At 38.7% G+C, this 17,829-nt stretch overlaps 1 protein-coding gene across 1 annotated transcript; it reads right to left on the bottom strand.

The window, feature by feature from the left end:
- Positions 1-68: 68 nt before the first annotated feature.
- On the bottom strand, positions 69-7,293 carry LOC125021748 (myelin protein zero-like protein 2). Its single transcript, XM_047607916.1, has 5 exons — positions 7,049-7,293; positions 3,361-3,530; positions 2,618-2,828; positions 2,148-2,316; positions 69-1,200 (listed from the first exon to the last, which is right to left on the bottom strand). The coding sequence occupies exons 1-5, from the start codon at positions 7,107-7,109 to the stop codon at positions 1,029-1,031; spliced, it is 783 nt and encodes a 260-aa protein (XP_047463872.1). The 5' UTR covers positions 7,110-7,293; the 3' UTR covers positions 69-1,028.
- Positions 7,294-17,829: the final 10,536 nt, after the last annotated feature.

A 17,829-nucleotide genomic window follows, 5' to 3' on the forward strand; every position in this document is an offset into this window, starting at 1 on the left:
ACCCAAATTGTTCAGAGCAAGAGCTGCTCTGTTCATGCAATCTGCAAAATGTAATACAGAACTCTTTATGATTTCAAAAAGCATTTTTTTATTCCAAAGTTACCGTACTCTGCAGATCGGGGTTTAATCAAAAAAGCATAAAAAAATGTGTAGTTTATGCTATATACAACATCTGAATACAAAATCACTTGTGCAATGTTTGCAGTGTAGTAAACACAATGCTTCCGTCTACCATCCAGAAAGCTAATGGTAAACTTTTTAGGAGCTAAATGAGAGCACAAACTGTGAGACTGTTTCCAGTAGCATCTAAATACCTCTGTAAGGACACATCAAACACAGTTAAAATACATTACTTCCAAACTTTAGTTTTGTCTATTTCCAGTTTAAGTTTTTAGCAGATGAATGGGCAACGGCATAGAAAGACAGAACTAAATGGTTATGGGGAGGTGCTAGAAATTCACCAAATTAAATAGGACCTGCTCTTCTAATCTACAGTCCATTTATTCAGCATGACATTTCATGCATGTACAAAGTACCAGGTCTTGATTTGAAATCTGGTCAAACACAGCATTTATGTACAACACAACAAAGACTCTTAGCCATCAATCTGCATCAATAAAATACTCAGACATCAGACGGTAGCTTCACTGGATCTAGACTTTACACATCAAAGTGTATTTACAGGAGTTGGGGAGTACCAGGGTATGTAAAAAAGAAATTAAAGACATTTGTTGCTCCATAGTGAGCTGTGTATAATATGACAGTTGCCTCATGTGGTGCTGAAAGTTTGGTCATGAACAAAAATGTGTGAAGAATGTTTTCCAGTTTACTTGAGGCTAGCAGTCTGTTGCTACAGTGGCTGCTATTTACATCCGATTCACTGAGTTGACCTGTCAGTGGCCAAGCTGGAGTCTAGGTAATGTAGGCACAAGATTTTGACAAAGGGTGGAATGTATAAAAAAGACAATATCTCTGGTTATATCTCTGCCTCATAAATGATGTCATCTGAACATTTCATCCATGAATATTTAATCATCATCGTCATCACCAAGATCATCGTCGTCGTCATCATCGTCATCCTCTTCAAGGCCTTCTTCCTCCTCATCATCTCCACTGCTGGGCTCAGACTCCTCGCCATCTGAGCTATCAACTTCTTTTTCCTTCATCACAACTTTCAGATGAACTGCCTCTTCAGGTGAACTGACACCCAGCCAACCCCAGCCAAACAAATTCAGTTACACACAAACATGTTAATGTTAAGAGGGGCTCATTTGTGGATATGTGTGTGCAAGAAATGTGCAACAAATGAAAAAAAAAAGGGATTGGTTTACCTCAGTAATCATCCATTGCCAAAATGACAGAATAGGAGATACCCCGAATCCTCAGTTTGAAAATAAAGCAACCCAGAGAATCAATGTATCCTTTATGTTCTTGGACAAAGATGACCAAATGATCAGTTGATACATTTTTCCACTATAACCAGTTCATTGTTCTCTGGGTTTTGGATTTGAAAATGTTTCACCTGTATGCATAAACCAGACTGACACATATTGTAGCACAACCATTGTTGCTGCAGCTGCTGCTCACAGAGAAAAGGGAAGCCCAGGAAAAAAAATAAAATAAAAAAAAATAGCAGCCTTTATCCACCATAGCTTTAAAACCTATCCCCGTAGTAGAAGGCAATTCACTGCAGCAGTATCAGGTAGGAAGTGCTCTGTGATGCAGAATGTACATATCACTCCCTGGTTAACACCAAGCATTGCCGCAGTCCATTGAAGCTGATAATAAGCTAAAAAAGGCGCAGAAAATTTCATCCATATTTACATCTCATAGTCCACTGCTTGAAAACACTTAAAAATAACTCAACAATTGCAATGATTGGCAACATTTGCTCAGAACATATAAAAGTATAAAAGATGTATCATTAAAACAAATTGGAAAAGTGGTATGGTACATTTCTAACACTTAAGCAGCTTTAAAAAAACTACATTGACATGCAGGAGGCTCATATTGGAGAAGCAAACATGGAAGAAGGAGATGAATTTCATTTTTTCTCTTTCATAAGAATGGACCCAAACAGCTAATCAGTCTCCACACCAGTCCCAAGAAGAAGAGGAGCACAGGAGCTCCGGTTCTCTGGCCCTCACCACACAGTCGGGTCCTTCCGTTCATGTTCCCGTAGGTGCAGCTCTATGTCATTTTCCATTGATCTTTTCCACCAGAATTTCACTGCCATGACTATGCCAAGGATGATCAGGATTGCGCCACAGGCGACTCCAACTGCGATAGCCAGGATGCTGATCTCAGAGAAGGATGCTAGCAGCAACAAAGCAGAAGACAAAGAGGTGACAGAGTGACCCAAGAATTGCACTTGCTTTAATACTTTAGAGCAAGACACTGAACCCCACCCAATTCCAGTAATCACATCTGACCTCTTTATGGCCTCAGTAATATAGCTCAGTTTTTCCTGTGAGGATCAATGATGCACCATCTTCTAAATACATACTAAAACAATGATGGCAATGACTAATAAAGCCTCCATTGTCCACTGTACAACATTTGATACTCAAGAATGTAACAATAAGAGTTCTCAGGAATGCTGCACTGTCAGTCTAACCTTTGTTGACGACTCGGAAGACGATCTCTCCATTACTGCCATGCACATCTGGACGATTGTTGACCTGGCAGATGAAGCTACCATTAAAGGTAGGAGGCACCTGTTGCAGTGTGATGGAAGCATCATTCCTCATAATATCTCCCGACCACACTGCATGGCCTTTAAAACGCCCTTCTTTTGGAGGGTATGGTTCCTCCTGGTAGTAAAACACCTGAGACACGCACGACATGCAGAACTTACAAACGGTTCAGTAATCCAAACAGATATCACTTTGCTGCTGATGCAAAACTCAAAAAATATCCAATTGCTCCTTCTGAAGACATATAACAAGGGGGCAATTCTAAATATAGTACCTTAATTATCACAGTTGTTACTATTAGGTGGTGTATATATACTTATTTAAAAATGAGCAGCAGGCCCCAGTTACAAGGAGAAATTCAGTACAGACAGTAACCCCATAAAATGATGTACTGTATGTGTCCCCATTTACTGTAAGGCAAGCCGACCAGGAAAACGCTCCACTCAACTGTCATTTAAATTTACCATATATATCTGTGAGGATCAGTCACCAGCAACATAACGGAGTCACTGAGAGCTGGACATACTGTAGATAGCTTAGTGGTTATACAAGACTGTACATTAAAAAAAAATTTGATCAACCCTTTTAAGACTATATACAGTAAACTGATTACTGTTTATTTTTTTCTGTTTTGTTTTGTGAAAAACACAGAATTTATACTCACAGATTCCACCTTTTCTGAATCAATGGGTCTGAAGTTCCAGATTACTATGACGGACTGAGGCGTCACTGGGTGACTGGTCTTGAAGGTACACTTCAGTTTCACATCCGTCCCATTGACTGCCTCCACCTCTGTTGGAGTGTGAATATCTATCCCGCTGACATGTCGTACCCCTGAAATAAAAACAACCAAGTCAACAAAGTAGGTCATCAAAGTTTAACCTTACAAGCCTTCACTGGCTCATTCACAAAACGTACTGTAAGTTTGTGGTACAGAATACACTTGGTATTAGAAAGACAAGTTTCGTAACTATGCAGATGACACCCAGTAATACATTTCTGTTTTTTTTTCCAGGTAACTGCAGCCCAATTAACAGTTTAATTTAATTTCAGTCTGAACCGTTATAATTTAGTTTCAGTTTAATTTATATGACATTGATGTACAGATGTCACATTATGACCATGCAGGTTAATCAAGAGATTATAATATCTTGGGAAAAAACGATTACCTGCCCTTCATAATCATACTAAGCACAAGATTAAAGTCCCTTGGGGTTTATATTATATGGATTCTAACAGCTTTGAAGCTCATGTCGCAAATGGACAAAAAATGGCCAAAAAATGGCCATTTAATTTTCTTAGATATATTGCTAAGCTATGATGGCTTCTCTTGAACGGACACAGAAAACCTCAGGCTCTTTGTATATATGGTGCATCAAAATAGTCAACCACCCAGTTTGCATATTTCCATTATTCAGGAATTGTACTCCGAAACAGTACAACAATTTCCATAAGGTTGTCACAACCATACAGTCACCGTCTTTAGTCTGACCCAGACATGGCCCTTGTCGATCCACCACCCAAACTTATCTTGTTTTTGTAAACAAACAAGGCTCACAAGAATGAAGTCAGCCAGACTTTGTTTGAGTTTGATTGTCTCCTACTCTATGCACTCTTGTATACAGTTTGACATAACCAAATTCCTAATAATGCCAATAATGAAATAAAAAAATAATGTAATGGTGACCACCAGTATATTGCCAGAAATGGTAACCTCAGAAGACAATGACACCGCCTATTTTGCTAAAACCACAGCTACATGGATAGAATGGACAATCTGTGTGGTAGTTTTAACTCATTATTATTTTTATTGTTCATGTATGTGTGACTTGTGTAATTCTACTTTTGTTCCTGACTTTTTGTCTTTCATCTTTTAATCAAACTCTGCAAAGAACCACAAGGGGCCTGCTGACCCCGTCCTCCCGCATCCAACTTGGCCTCCGGGGCTTCATTGCTGGGGACACGTGGGGGTTTCCTGCCTCTTCTGTCTCAGGTGCCAGTCTGGCCCCACACCTCGATTCATTCACTCAGATATCATACGATTGTACTACATCATAAATATTAAAGGACTATTGCCACATTCACTACATCCTAATATACACATTCAGCCAGCCAAGATGCATGCACACTTGCACACTTACAAGCACATGCAAGCATTAACGCCCCCTGCCCCCGCATTTATAATTATTTTGCAATTATTCGCATCTAATCTTATGTCTTTTGTCTCTCTCTTCTCTCACTAATAAAAAAAAAGCAAAGAGCTTTGTTTGTTTTAGAGGTGCTGTGGTATGTAAATAAAGCAGATTTGCAGGTTTTGCTATTGAGTACTGCAAATATTTCATACTTCATCTGGGTTAATGATTCCTCATGTGTTTTAGGACACAAGGTCAGCGAGGCCCCACCGATATAGGTTCCTTAAAAACACACAGAATAATTAAAATATCATGTGAAAATAATGTGTTTGAGTGATTTAGCATTAAACCACACACATTAGTGACCTAAAGACAAGAGCAGCCTATTATTAATCTCTCTCAAGAGTTTTGGTGAAGTTAAATAGTTTATCTGGATGACACCATCAGCCATAGTGACGATCAGACCTGCAGACTCGTCTTGTGGATTAAAACATTCCTCCTAATGGACAAGAGATGATGAAGCCAAGAATGTTCTGTAATCCTGGACAATGAGGCATGAAAGAAGGAAATGAAACTTATCTGGAGAAGGGTACTTTCTAGAACATGGCCAGTCTCTCTGTAAAGATAACCTCTCCAGTTCTTTTTACAGTTGCTTTAATGTAAGCAGCTTTTAGAGGTAGGTAACTGTCCCTTTATCTAGTTCATTTATTCATGTGTGACATTGTTTCCATGTATGCAAACTTTCAGTGTAGAAATCTTCAACATGATCAGCGCTTAATCGAGCAAGCAACACAGGACGCCAACCATACTGTACATGGAAAACAGTATTTTAATCAGACTGGCAGCAAAGGCACAAGTTTCATTTCAGCCAAGAGTTTTGGCACCAGTAATATGCAAAGAATGTTGAAAATACATTTTAAATTATACAGGTGGTAACCAAATGGCTCATGCTTTTGGGGAAATCCACGAGGAATCATAGAGGAAATGTTAGCAATAAAAATTTTGATGATAAACTGAAACTTTTCTTTCTCTTTGTTGATAGAGAGTAGTTTTAATTGTGTGTTTTTTGACAGAGCAGACACAGCACTTTAAATCAGACAGTTAGCATAGCACAGATTGAGCAATGAACCTCAACAAACGTCATAAAACTTGAGGAAGTAATGATGTCTTCTGTGAAGTTTTGTTGTGTATGGACCCCAGAAAGAGGGGATCCAATTAAATAAACAAATAAACATATAATGAGATGAATAAGCAGAATCAAAGAAGGTAGCAAAATTCATGAAGTGCATTCAGCGTCTATAAAACGCCAGGTATGTCCAGCTAAATCATTACTTGTATTGCAAAGCCTGCTACAAATTCTCTGCGACAACAGCAGCCTGCTTATCAGAAACACAGCCTTGAATGAAAGCCTACATTCAAATAAAGAAGAAGAGACCCTGACTGTAACATTTAAATGTCAATATCCTCAGCCACACAAGCATGTGTGAGAGCAAATCATTTTAATTTTTGCACAATTAAAACACAAGCAGGCACAGGCAACTCCACCACCAAAGTCCAGCCCATGTGCTGGTGCTTTAGAGTCTGCGTGTCCTAACAGCTCCTCTCATTTTACAACTGTGAGTCTCTTTCCACAAAACAACACTGAATGCCAGTATAACAAAAAGGTGATGAATGATACAAAGACAATCTTGTATGCCACTGCACACACATGCCACTGGTATGCCAATCCTGAAAGGACACTACATAAAAGTAAAACTGTCTCTTTTTTTTTAGTTGCTCTGTTAGTTTGTTAGTTAGTTAGTTAGTTAGTTCAGCCAGTGTTGTTTTCCAATACCAGACAAATGTGTAGTAAAATGGTGCTGGCCACTGCAATATCATATTACGCTGTGTTGAATGCATTTATTGAGATGTTGAAATGTTCTCAAACTTAAAGACAGTAATAACTGTTAAAAACCACCGCAAGGACAGGGGTATACAGGTATGGTGTTGTGTAGAAAAAGATGTAGGCTTATGTATACATCAGTTCAGTTTAGAAAATAAGCCCGTCGAGCTTACATACAGGCTTCAGACTTTATGCGTCTTTATGAACGTGGTTCATTTTCATACGTCTAAAAGGAATTCACTTGACATGAAACGTATTGTCTGACGTTTTGTGTGTATGTGTGTGTGAGAAAACACAATAATAAAGTAAGGTATCTCCAGGAAGTTGTTCAGACTCACCTGGCACCGCGAGTCCTCCCAGGAGAAGAAGAGGCCATATCCGAAACATATGACTAAACATTTATACTGCCACGACTCAGGCGGGTTAATTACTCTGAAAAAGTCCCTTCATCCACGTTTATTAAAGGTGGAAATGTCACGGCGAGTCCACACTTCGGTAGTGGAAATATGTCGATCTACGTACACACCTGTAGACGACGTCTAATTCCTCTTGCATAACCTGTTCCCCCGCCTACACGACGTGCCACGACCTCTCTCACTCAGCGCATGACTGGATTCAGCCAATTCCTCAAATTACGGCAAAAAAAAAAAAAAACTAAACAAAACAAAACAAACAAACAAAAAAAAAAAACTTTGACTTTGAGCATGTGCATTCTGTTGGTAATTCAAAACACAGGGGGCCAGGTAATGTTTTGAATTATGAAGTCATTTCTTTTCCTTCTGCGGATTAGCGCCATCTAGCAGCCACTGTGTAACATCACAAATTGAATCACTCATTCAAGCCAGAAAGTCACCAAGGCTGTGAGCAGCACCACAAACGATCAAAATAGTTACCCAAATGACCTTCTTATCTATTATAGCTACTACCAATATAATGTAGGATGTAACATCATCTTAGAAGAAAGGAAAAGAACCTAAAATAAAAATTAAACAAGCAAAGTAAAACAAATTTAATCAAAGCAAAATGAAGGTCTCTGAGCAGTGCTAATTATGACATATTGTAAGAGCAATTGACATTGTGCAGCTACAGTTTGCAGTCCAAAATATATTTGAGATGAAATTTTCAGAATTGCGTATCAGCCTCGTTCCTCCTCAAAATTGCAAAATCTTTGAATCCATACACCTACAAAAAGAATGGCCCTAAATGGTGAGCTGCTTAGAGAATGTCTCAGGCAGCAGAAACTAGAAGAGAGCGCAGAGTAAGAGGAGGAGCAGGCAACCTGGAGGGACAAGCCCCAGGATGTACCATGGTCAATTTGAAGCAATAGCTGACATCGAGAAAACCTGGAAAACGCTGACAGACGGCACAGAGCAGTGGCGTCATTTCAGTTTTGGAAAAGGTATGGCAAGGATCACCCCTCCTGTGGGGCCTGGGGGGTTTCCCCCCTGCAGAAATATCTTGAGCATCGTAAATTTAAATGCAGCAATCTGTTGCGATTTGAGAAGCTTATACTGCACACAGGGGTTCAAAATATAACTTTTTCTTTTACCAACAACGGAAGAATGAACCAAAATATCCAGTCGATTTCCATTCCAACACAACCCAGAGTCAAAGGCATCACTGAACGTCAATTTAAGGATTACAATTTTTCTGCTAAATGATCCACAGCTAACATATTTATGGCCAATTCACCAGCATTAGATGAACAACACAGTAAGTAGCCCCAGTGTTCAGCTTCAACAGCACTATTTCCCCACATAAGCTACTGTACATGAAAAAAAAATAACAATAATAAAAAAAATGTTCAATTGAACTTTCCACAAAGATTATTAACATATTAACAAGTATTTTCTTGTTAAAATTCATCTGTGAATAATCTCTGGAGACAAATGAATAAGTGTTTGCTACTTGAAGTATATCCGCTTCATAAAAGGTGTCTCTATCCTGTCCTGTGTTTCTGTAGTCAGAATAAACTCAACATCTGGAAACAAATTAAAATTTTCACTAAATGAGTGATACGTTAGCCAGGGGTTTGGAGCTGGTTTGACTCAGCTAGAAGTTTTTGTGATTTGTGGCAAGATAAACAAATCACAGACAGGTGTCATTAGCTTGTTCTTAGAAAAGCTGACTGCAACAGATTCACAGTGTTTCTCAATCTATCATTTCATTGTGCTCTGATTGATAAGTAGTGTTAACCAAACAAGCATGGGCGTTTTTCTGAAATATGACTAATATTTAAGCCTGTCAAGTCATGTATGACTTTATAACTCACAAAGGTTTTAGTCACTCCACACGCACGTCTCTCGTCTGCATCACAGTATGACGAGGCAGCGGAGTACTCGCCGTACGTACATGTGAGAGAGCCATGAATGTATGGAGAGAGCATGCAGCGCGCTGAGCAGAACATCTGTACCCAGTACAGGACCAAGGTTCTGCGAGACTGACGAACAGGTCCTGTCAAACCAACTGGACATGGTTCACTAATGCTTGTGCATATTGTTACATATATTTCTTATATTTTTTTTACACTGATGTGTGTATTCTTACTACAATTGTCTACTTGCTCTTATTTATTCTTATTGCCTACATTGCTCTTTGTTCTTAACACTGGTACATTTTGAGTAGGAGCTGCTGTAAAAAGTAATTTCCCCCTGGGATCAATAAAGTAATTCTGATTCTCATTCTGATAGCGGTGGTGAACAAAGAGCGGAAGAGGGTGGTGGTGTTAGATGTGGCGATACCAGTTGACGCCAACGTCAGAAGGCGTCAGAAGAACCACACAAAAAGGTTGTAAAGTACCAAGGGTTGAAAAGGGTTGGAAGAACAGGTGCAATGGCAAAACAGCAAAGCATCCTACAAGTGCCACACATTTCTGGGAACTTCGACAACAAAATTGGGAAGAACTCTGAAAAATATTTGATTACCTTCTTAGAAAGATAGAATGTCACGGTTAAGTGTGTTCACATGTTAAATTAGTCAAAGATGGTTACTTTGATGAGTCAAAAGTTTATATATATATATGTTACAGGTAGCTGGACCGCTCAGGTTAAAATAAGTGTTCACCAGGGATTTGCCTTTTAGGACAGACGACAGTGTTTCACTGGTCACGAGTGGAAATTTCCTTAATGAGATGCATAACTGAAAACACCGTATTCAAACAAACCAAGGATGGTGAGAAGAATACAGACACATGCCAAGACAGACTGTAAAGTGGCAGCAAACTCATCCTTCAGTTCACTTTCTTGCCATTGTTCTACACGAGGACATGCACAGTAATTTCTGCTCAGCTACTTGGCACAGTAGGTTGCTCCAAACATTGTAGAGAATTTGTCACATATGTTACATGTGATGTTGGCAACAGCACACCATGAGACTTATACGTCATAACGTGATGTAATATAGATGAAACTTGACCGACTTAATAATTCACACAACTTAAGTCAAATCCACAATGCATCAAGCAAAGCCTGTAAAAAGCCACATTGTTCCAAACATGCCAAAGAAAAGGGAGAGCGTTAGAGAGCAGTTGTTCAGTTGATGGGCTCTGGCTCAACAAGGCGACAGTAAATTCCCTCTAATTGCCTCACTGACCATATATAATGGTGAGCACTAATGCACTGCTTCGTAAATATGAAAGTGTCATACGGGATAAAGGCTTACTTTCACTCTTGTCGACAACTCTGAGGACAGTCTCTCCTTTTCTACCGTGTACATCTGGCATGTTGAGCACCTGGCAGCTGTAGGTACCATTTAAATCTGGGGACACCCGCTTCAGAGTGGTGGAGGCGTCTCTGCTCATGACATCACCTGACCACAGCACACATTTCTTAAAACACCCTTCAAGGGGAGGGTATGGCCTTTGATGGCAGAAGTACACCTGATGCACATAAACATAATCTGAAGACAGCATCCAGATTTGTCTGACGTGTAGACAATATAGCACAAATATAGGTCGGATAAAAACATTGGAACAAAATTAGGCCTTTTTTTAACATCCCATAAAACACACACTTCCTCAAGTCCACCATTCAGGGGCAGAAAGAGTCAGGTCACTGTTACAGATGAAAGTGACACAGGATATCTGGAAATAAAGATGCACCTCAGGTTAACATCTGTCCCGTTGTCTGCTTCCAAAATTGCTGAAGTGTAAACGAAAATCCTATGGGCTTGTCTGACCCCTGGAGGAACAGAAAACAGTGCCAAAGAACTGTGATCAACATGGAGAAAGACCAGCAATTACTAACACCAAAGCTGCCTCACATTTCATGCTTCCCATGGTTTGAGATTTATTGGTAGAAATGTAGCTTTCAGTTTTTTGAGGCATCCAAAAAAGAAAGCATTTGAGATAAAATGTCACTTTAGGCATAAGGTCCAGGCCTGCATGCATTGCAGAGAACTTTTCAGCTTGCGGACTTCAGTTGAAAGCAATAGAGAAGAATGTGATCCCATTGTGCTCTGTGAAGGAGGTCAACATCCATGTGGTGCATAAACATCAGAGAGGACCAGGTACATTTCAAGGGCCTGAAGAGCTTTGAAATCAGTCTGTTATTATTATTTCATGACGTGGTGTTGAGGGCCAAATTGGTAAGACTGGTGGGACAATCATTCTTAAATGAGTGCAAAATTCATCTGATCTTAGGCACCATGACAAGTCACAAGCACAGGCCAGCACAAAATCTTCTTGTTGACGTCAACTATGAGACAAATTTACTAATATATTGTATATTTTCACAAAACAAATCCCTTAAAATGTACGTTCAGATAGTGCAGCTTTTATTGATCTCACTGATCTTATGCATGCTCTGGAAATGAAACAAGAAATGTTAAACTGTCTTTGCTGGCATTAGTTAATGTTCGTCTTTTGTCACTGGTTAATGATTGTATGTTTGTACAGACTACAGTTGGCAGTGTGTGCCACAAACTGCAAATCAGCACAGCGTTAGAATTTGTATTTGCACAACCAAGTGTAACATGAAAACTAGGTCAAAATAGGAAAACAAATAACTTTCCTGTCACTGGCAAACATTTAGATAAATTGTATTGAACAGAAAAAAAACATGAAATTTCAGAGGACACTGAGTCCTAACACAATTGCTAAATCCTAAAACAATGAACAACTAAAACTATACATCTCATCTTCTACTAACTCTTGTCCTCGCCCAGTGTCACAGCTGGCATCAGGCGAGAGGCAGTGTACACCCTGGACAGGTCTCCAGTCTATCGCAGGGCTAACACAGACACAAACAACCATTCACACTCACATCTTGGCAAAACTATATATTTTGTTCAAGATTTTATCTGTCAGGTACCCTGTTGTACAGGCTAAGAGAAATGCAGTGTTACTTCTATTTTATCTTTTATCTAATTAAGCAACTGGTTTTAAAAAAAAAAAAAAAAAGAAAAAAGAAGAATTCTAAACCCAGTTTCTGTGTCTGTATACCATCGTGCATCTTAACTCTTTTTCCATTCAGGAAAACAAAGGAAAGTTGTTCAAACTCACCAAGCAACAAAACTCCTCCCAGGAGAACAAAGAGCAGAATTGTCTGGTGCATGGTTGTAAACCTCATGCCCAAACACTCAGTGGAAGATCCTCAGCTTATCCCTGGAGACTGAGAAATATGACAATGTATTTTCTACATCTGAGAAGCGGAGCAGCTGAAGTCTGTAAGGTCACCCCCTTATTACACAATAAAATCAGCATACCCAAATTAACACTGTATGAGTTGATCTTAACACTTTTAAAGTGTCTATATGGGTCCACACCTCAGTGTTGATTTAACACTTTTTCGAGTGCTGGTACCTTTACACTAAGTTAGTGTAAATTTGAGTCTTCTTATAGTTAAATTTAACACTGCGTTTTTTTAAAAACACTTTAATGTAGTGTTAGCAATTAACTCTCTCAAAGGACTATTTCTTAACTACACAAGTGTTACCCCCATAACACTTAAAAGGTGTCAATATAATTCTTATATAATCCTACAAAAAATACTTGGAAAATACACTTCACTAAAATAAAAAGGTAGTCATGTTTGGCAGTTCAAAAACATTTATTTTTAAACTTGCACCACAAATATTAGAACATGCAACAGTAAGGCACGATGTAGCGTTAGCACCACTGGAGCACGTTAGCTAGCAACTCCGAACCATTAGCATCGTCTTATCACGTTTTATATCTATGGTTACAAAGTGCATGACTCGTCTCACTCAGCCAAAACGTCAAGCCAAACGTACCGTTTACTGCCGTTAGAGTCCTAGAGTCACTCCAAATCATTCCTTTGTTTAGTTTTTTTGTTTAGAAAGTTATTTAGATATTTGTTTTTATATTTTTACGCTATTTATTCTTTTTCATTGCATATTTAAGCCTATTTAAGTTTATGTTGTCCTCTTATATTTTTAATGCAGGTTCCATATCTTTAATTTTTTATGGCATTTTCTTGTAATTGATATATCTGTTTTTTGCACTAAACTGAACGAGGTCTATTTTTATTTTTGGTTGTTAAAATGTGTTAATATGTCAAAATATACAATACTGTTTGTTTATCATTTTTGCTTTATATTTATTTTCCACTTTCATAATTTTGTGTATTAATTTAAGTGGAATAAAGCATAGACAGTCACAAAGGCTGTACTTTGTTTATTTGAAAGGCTGTAAACGCATCTCTTAGTGTTGGGTCTTAAGCCTATATTGCAGCAAATGGAGGAATATAATCAGTGTTTGAGGAGAGTGATCCGGTCAGTGAATGGAACACACAGTGTTTTACGTTTATAATTTGTTTTTGTTTTTTGTTTTTTTAACAACCAAAAATATTTAAATGTTTACACCTAGAGGTTTGATTTAGTGACACTTCCTTTTTATACTCGATTTTGACAACAACTATTTATCAACTTAGAGTTAATTATAATGGATTAACTCTACCCAGAGTATAATTAACTCTACTAGTGTATGTCTAGTTTAACACCAAGAATTCAACTCTTCTCAATTTGCTGTCTACCTACTAATATGCAGTGCTTTTGGGGCATGTTTGCACATGTAACACTGGAACTGTTTCGGTGGATTAACAAATGGTATCTTCTTCCTTTTAATTGCACCACAGCTGTCGACAAAAACTTTATTTGGCCATTGCATGTGAGGATTGTGTTCGGAAGGAGTTTGGATACTCTAAAACTAAATAAAGAAATAAATGCCACATTAACATGATATTAGATGCACAGGAAAAATATTGTTAAAAATAAATGTTGTGATTAACCTCTTATCATTCCAGCCTTTCTGCTAAAAACACACACTTAGGACATACCCAAAGTAAATTGAATGCTGGTCATGAACATTTTGGAGCTCATTCACGGTTCTTGGTCTCTTTTAAAAAGCCAAGATTCTGACATTTCTGTCACAAATGTCATAATCACTCTAAGTGTTATGTTTTGGACTAATCAAAGTTGGCACAAAGCTAAAGAAAAAGAAATTGTTGGGGTTCAGCTGATTTTTTTTTTTTTTTTTGAAAAATGTGTTGTGTCAGCTGTGTTGGTTGAATCCTATTATTTTTATCAATGAAATCAGAAGAAAATAACAAATTGCATGCAGCATTTACTCAAACACAACTTGTGTACAGAGCTCTGATTAGTTCAAAAAGCCTCTGCTGTTTCATATACCACCCAGCTGATTATTAAAGGGTTAATTGCTTTATTTTATTTGTTTGCCAGTGGGTTAATTTCAGTATTTTTGTCATGTTGGCATTAAAAATGCATAAATAATAACCACAGATATAATTGCCATTTATTTTCAACTTTGTGCCATTTAATTGCATTTAATTTCTAATTTCTTTATGGCCCAATTCCTTTTTGTTATCATTGATTTAGGCAGTAGTCAGTCATTAAAAATCCTCCCCTAAAGCTCATTAAATATTTAATTTGTAAAATGTATGTAAATACAAACTATTTTATATCACGGCAACATTAATAACTAAAAAGTAACATTTTTTAAACAATCTGAACACAAATCAAAAGGATGGAAAGCCTGATGGTAATGTCCAAAAAGGCATCAACCATTTTCTACATGCAATCTCTGCAGCAGGCACGCAAAGCTGTTGTGAAACAGGTTATTAGACTTATTTTCTGTCACTGCATGACATCAGTCTCACACATTCTCCATGAGGATCACACACTCTAATATTTTGTTGGATCAGCTTTAGCTTTGATTACAGCACATTCTGTGGTATTGTTTTGATAAGCCTCTGTAATGTCACAAGATTTATTTCCATCCAGTGTTTTCACCAAATTTTCACCAAGATCTTGTATTGATGATAGGAGTGTCAGGCCGAGACTCAAAGCAGGACTCAGGACTCAGAATGCAGAGATGACAAAAGGCTTTATTTGGATTCCTTAGAGATCCCACAGAGGGACAAACAAATGGCCACAAAAAAAAACCTAGACGCTAATCTGACCACTGAAAACAAAAGAACTCTCCAAAAGGAGGAAAACTCAAATCAAAAAAATAACACAAAACACTCCAAAGGGAGGAAAACCTCAGGACTAAGGATCTAACTAAGAAAAGACTTAACAAACAAAAACTCTCTCATCGAGAGGATTCACAGGCTTACTTGAAACTTCTTTGGCTGAAGACATGAAACAAGGCACGAGAACAGGTTGAAGACGATAACACTCTGGCACGAGACAAGGGGAACACAGACTACTTAAACACATGGAGGGAAATAGGGGACAGGTGGACACAATCAGGAATCAGGGAAGACAATCAGACTGGTGACACATGAGGAAGGGCAAGTGACCTGAAACGAGAGGAGAGTTATTTTTCAAAATAAAACAGGAAATGACAGGACAAAACAACCCCAAGACAAGACACCCTCACCACGGTGTGACAAGGAGATCCTGACCACTGCACAAAGCCTTTTCCAGCACATCCCAAAATTCTTAGGGGGGGTTAAGGTCTGGACTCTGTAGTGGCCAATCCATGTGTGAAAATGATCTCTCATGTTCCTGAACCACTCAGGAATAATTTGAAGCTTAGATATTTTCTCTGCTTGATGCATGCCAATGATTTGACCCTTCTCAAACAGATTACATCTTTGAGTCATTGCATCAGTTGGGGTTAAATAACTTGTTTCCAGATGAAAGATAGTCACTCATGCAAACAGGCAGTGTAGTATGTTTACCTTGAGAGGAAAAGAAAGAAAAAAATGTATTAGACGTTCATGAGGCTCATTTAATTCAATAACACAAAAATCATGTATTTAAATATTCCATGTTGTTCATATTATGAAAAGATAGCATACATAAAAGTTGAAAGGTTGCACATCCACATTATGATTTTACATCATTGTGTCACATTAAATCTTGAAGGTTCCATGGGTCTCCTCTATGAACTCTGGTTTTTAGCTTTCCATAGATTTTCAATTGGATTCAAGTCAGATGATTGGCTGGGCCATTCTAGCAGATTTATTTTCTTTCTCTGAAACCGGTTGAGAGTTTGCCAGTACCATATGCAGAAAAACAGCCCCACACCATGATGTTCCCACCTCCAAACTTCACTGTGGTGTTTTTGGGGTGATGTGCAGTGCATTTTGTCCTTTTTTCTTTAAACGTCCCCTCCACATTACCCCTCCACTGCTCTCTGTCTCACAGCAGTCAGAAGGTATCCTCACTAGTAGGTAACCTCCTGCTTGAGCTCTCTGTCTAGGAAGATAATTTAAGGAAAGACTTTAGTTATCCCTGTGTGGAAATTAGGGAGTCACAGTGACAGGGAACGACAGAGCAAAAAAACAGGAAAAAAATATTTACCAGTGATGATGATGTTCAGCTTTAAAACACCGGTACTGTGGGGCCGACTGTAAGGATGTTGAAAGTTCTCCCTTTTTGTGCGATGATGCCACGTTCCTTCAATTGTCTCTTCAGTTGCAAGACGTCACGATGATTTCTTCCATTTGTGGACCTCGATAGATCATAGCAGTCCACATAGCTGATTTGGGACAGTGCAACCTTTTGCAGATGTCTTTGAAAATTGCCTTGTCCACGTCCTTCAGCTTGTCCAGGTTAATGTTATAACCTTGGCTCTCGACTTCACCCCAGAGTTTGTTGAACAGCCTCTGGTGCATGGTGTCTAGGGTTTCTGCAGCGCAGGTCCTCTTGGACTTTTTAAGGGCCCGGGAAATCAGGTTCTCTGCAATGCTACTTACAAATATTTCTTCCAACTTTGTGTCTAGAGGCACAAAGATGTCCACAGGGGTGACCTCTGTAACGTCGGACGTCTGTTCTTGTGCAGGAGGTGACGCTGTGCGAAGTGACTTTTTGAAGAAGCTCTTAGTCCTGCTTGTCAGAGATGCTGGAGCAGGTTTCTCTTCCAAAGTGTCTGAGACATCACTTTTGATAGACTCTTCTTGGTCTTCTTCAGTGCGTCTTATGTCTTTATCCAGGCTGAGTTCCAGCTGCAGTGGTTGATGTTTGTACATCTGTTTCTTTTTCTCGGTGCACTTCTGTAGCATTTTAATGGTGCAGGCAACCATTTCATCCAATGTTTGGATAGCCGTGGGTCTATATGGAGTCACTGGGTAAATGCTACGGTAAATGGAGTTGACACACATTGCTCCTAATTCTCTGAACGTGATGCTCCTTAAAGAGTTTGAGGTTTCCCGGCAAACCTTGTCTGGAACGTCCAGAGCTTGAGAAAAAGCTCGAGGTAGTGTGTCCTCCAAACTGGACAACAGGTCATCCCAAGGCTTGACTCCTCTCCTTGAGACTTCTGCCAGCATTGATTTTTTAAAGAGCGCCATGATGTCTGTTAGGAGCTCCGGAAGTACTTGCACATGAGAAAAAGTTTAGTCTGCAATAAAATAGAACTACATCTCTGCTTACATAGAGGATGTTATTCTATCTCCACAATACATTACATTTACATTTACATTTACATATACATTTTGTACAGTGACTGATGTATTTTGTATAGCAATTCCCCCACAGCTAATCTGAGAGGTATTTAAACAGCCAGTAAATAAGAATGAAATTTGCCATATAAACACTGTACACATTAATTCATTGTAAATCTAAGGAGCAGGGTTCCAGGTTGAAAAGTCAGTGTCACACAAATTTTTGTTAGCTATATTATAACAATCCA

This window comes from Mugil cephalus, chromosome 15 (genome assembly GCF_022458985.1).
Source record: "Mugil cephalus isolate CIBA_MC_2020 chromosome 15, CIBA_Mcephalus_1.1, whole genome shotgun sequence".
Classification (NCBI taxonomy): Eukaryota; Metazoa; Chordata; class Actinopteri; order Mugiliformes; family Mugilidae; genus Mugil; species Mugil cephalus.

What these genes read in the sequence shown, in the direction of transcription:
- LOC125021748 (XM_047607916.1), bottom strand. Translation starts at nt 7,109, where the DNA reads ATGTTTAGTCATATGTTTCGGATATGGCCTCTTCTTCTCCTGGGAGGA. An exon ending in CTTCCGAGTCGTCAACAAAG is followed by an intron (nt 2,317 to 2,617) that starts GTTAGACTGACA and finishes TGTTGCTGCTAG; the next exon opens with CATCCTTCTCTGAGATCAGC. An exon ending in CGGAAGGACCCGACTGTGTG is followed by an intron (nt 1,201 to 2,147) that starts GTGAGGGCCAGA and finishes GCTGGGTGTCAG; the next exon opens with TTCACCTGAAGAGGCAGTTC.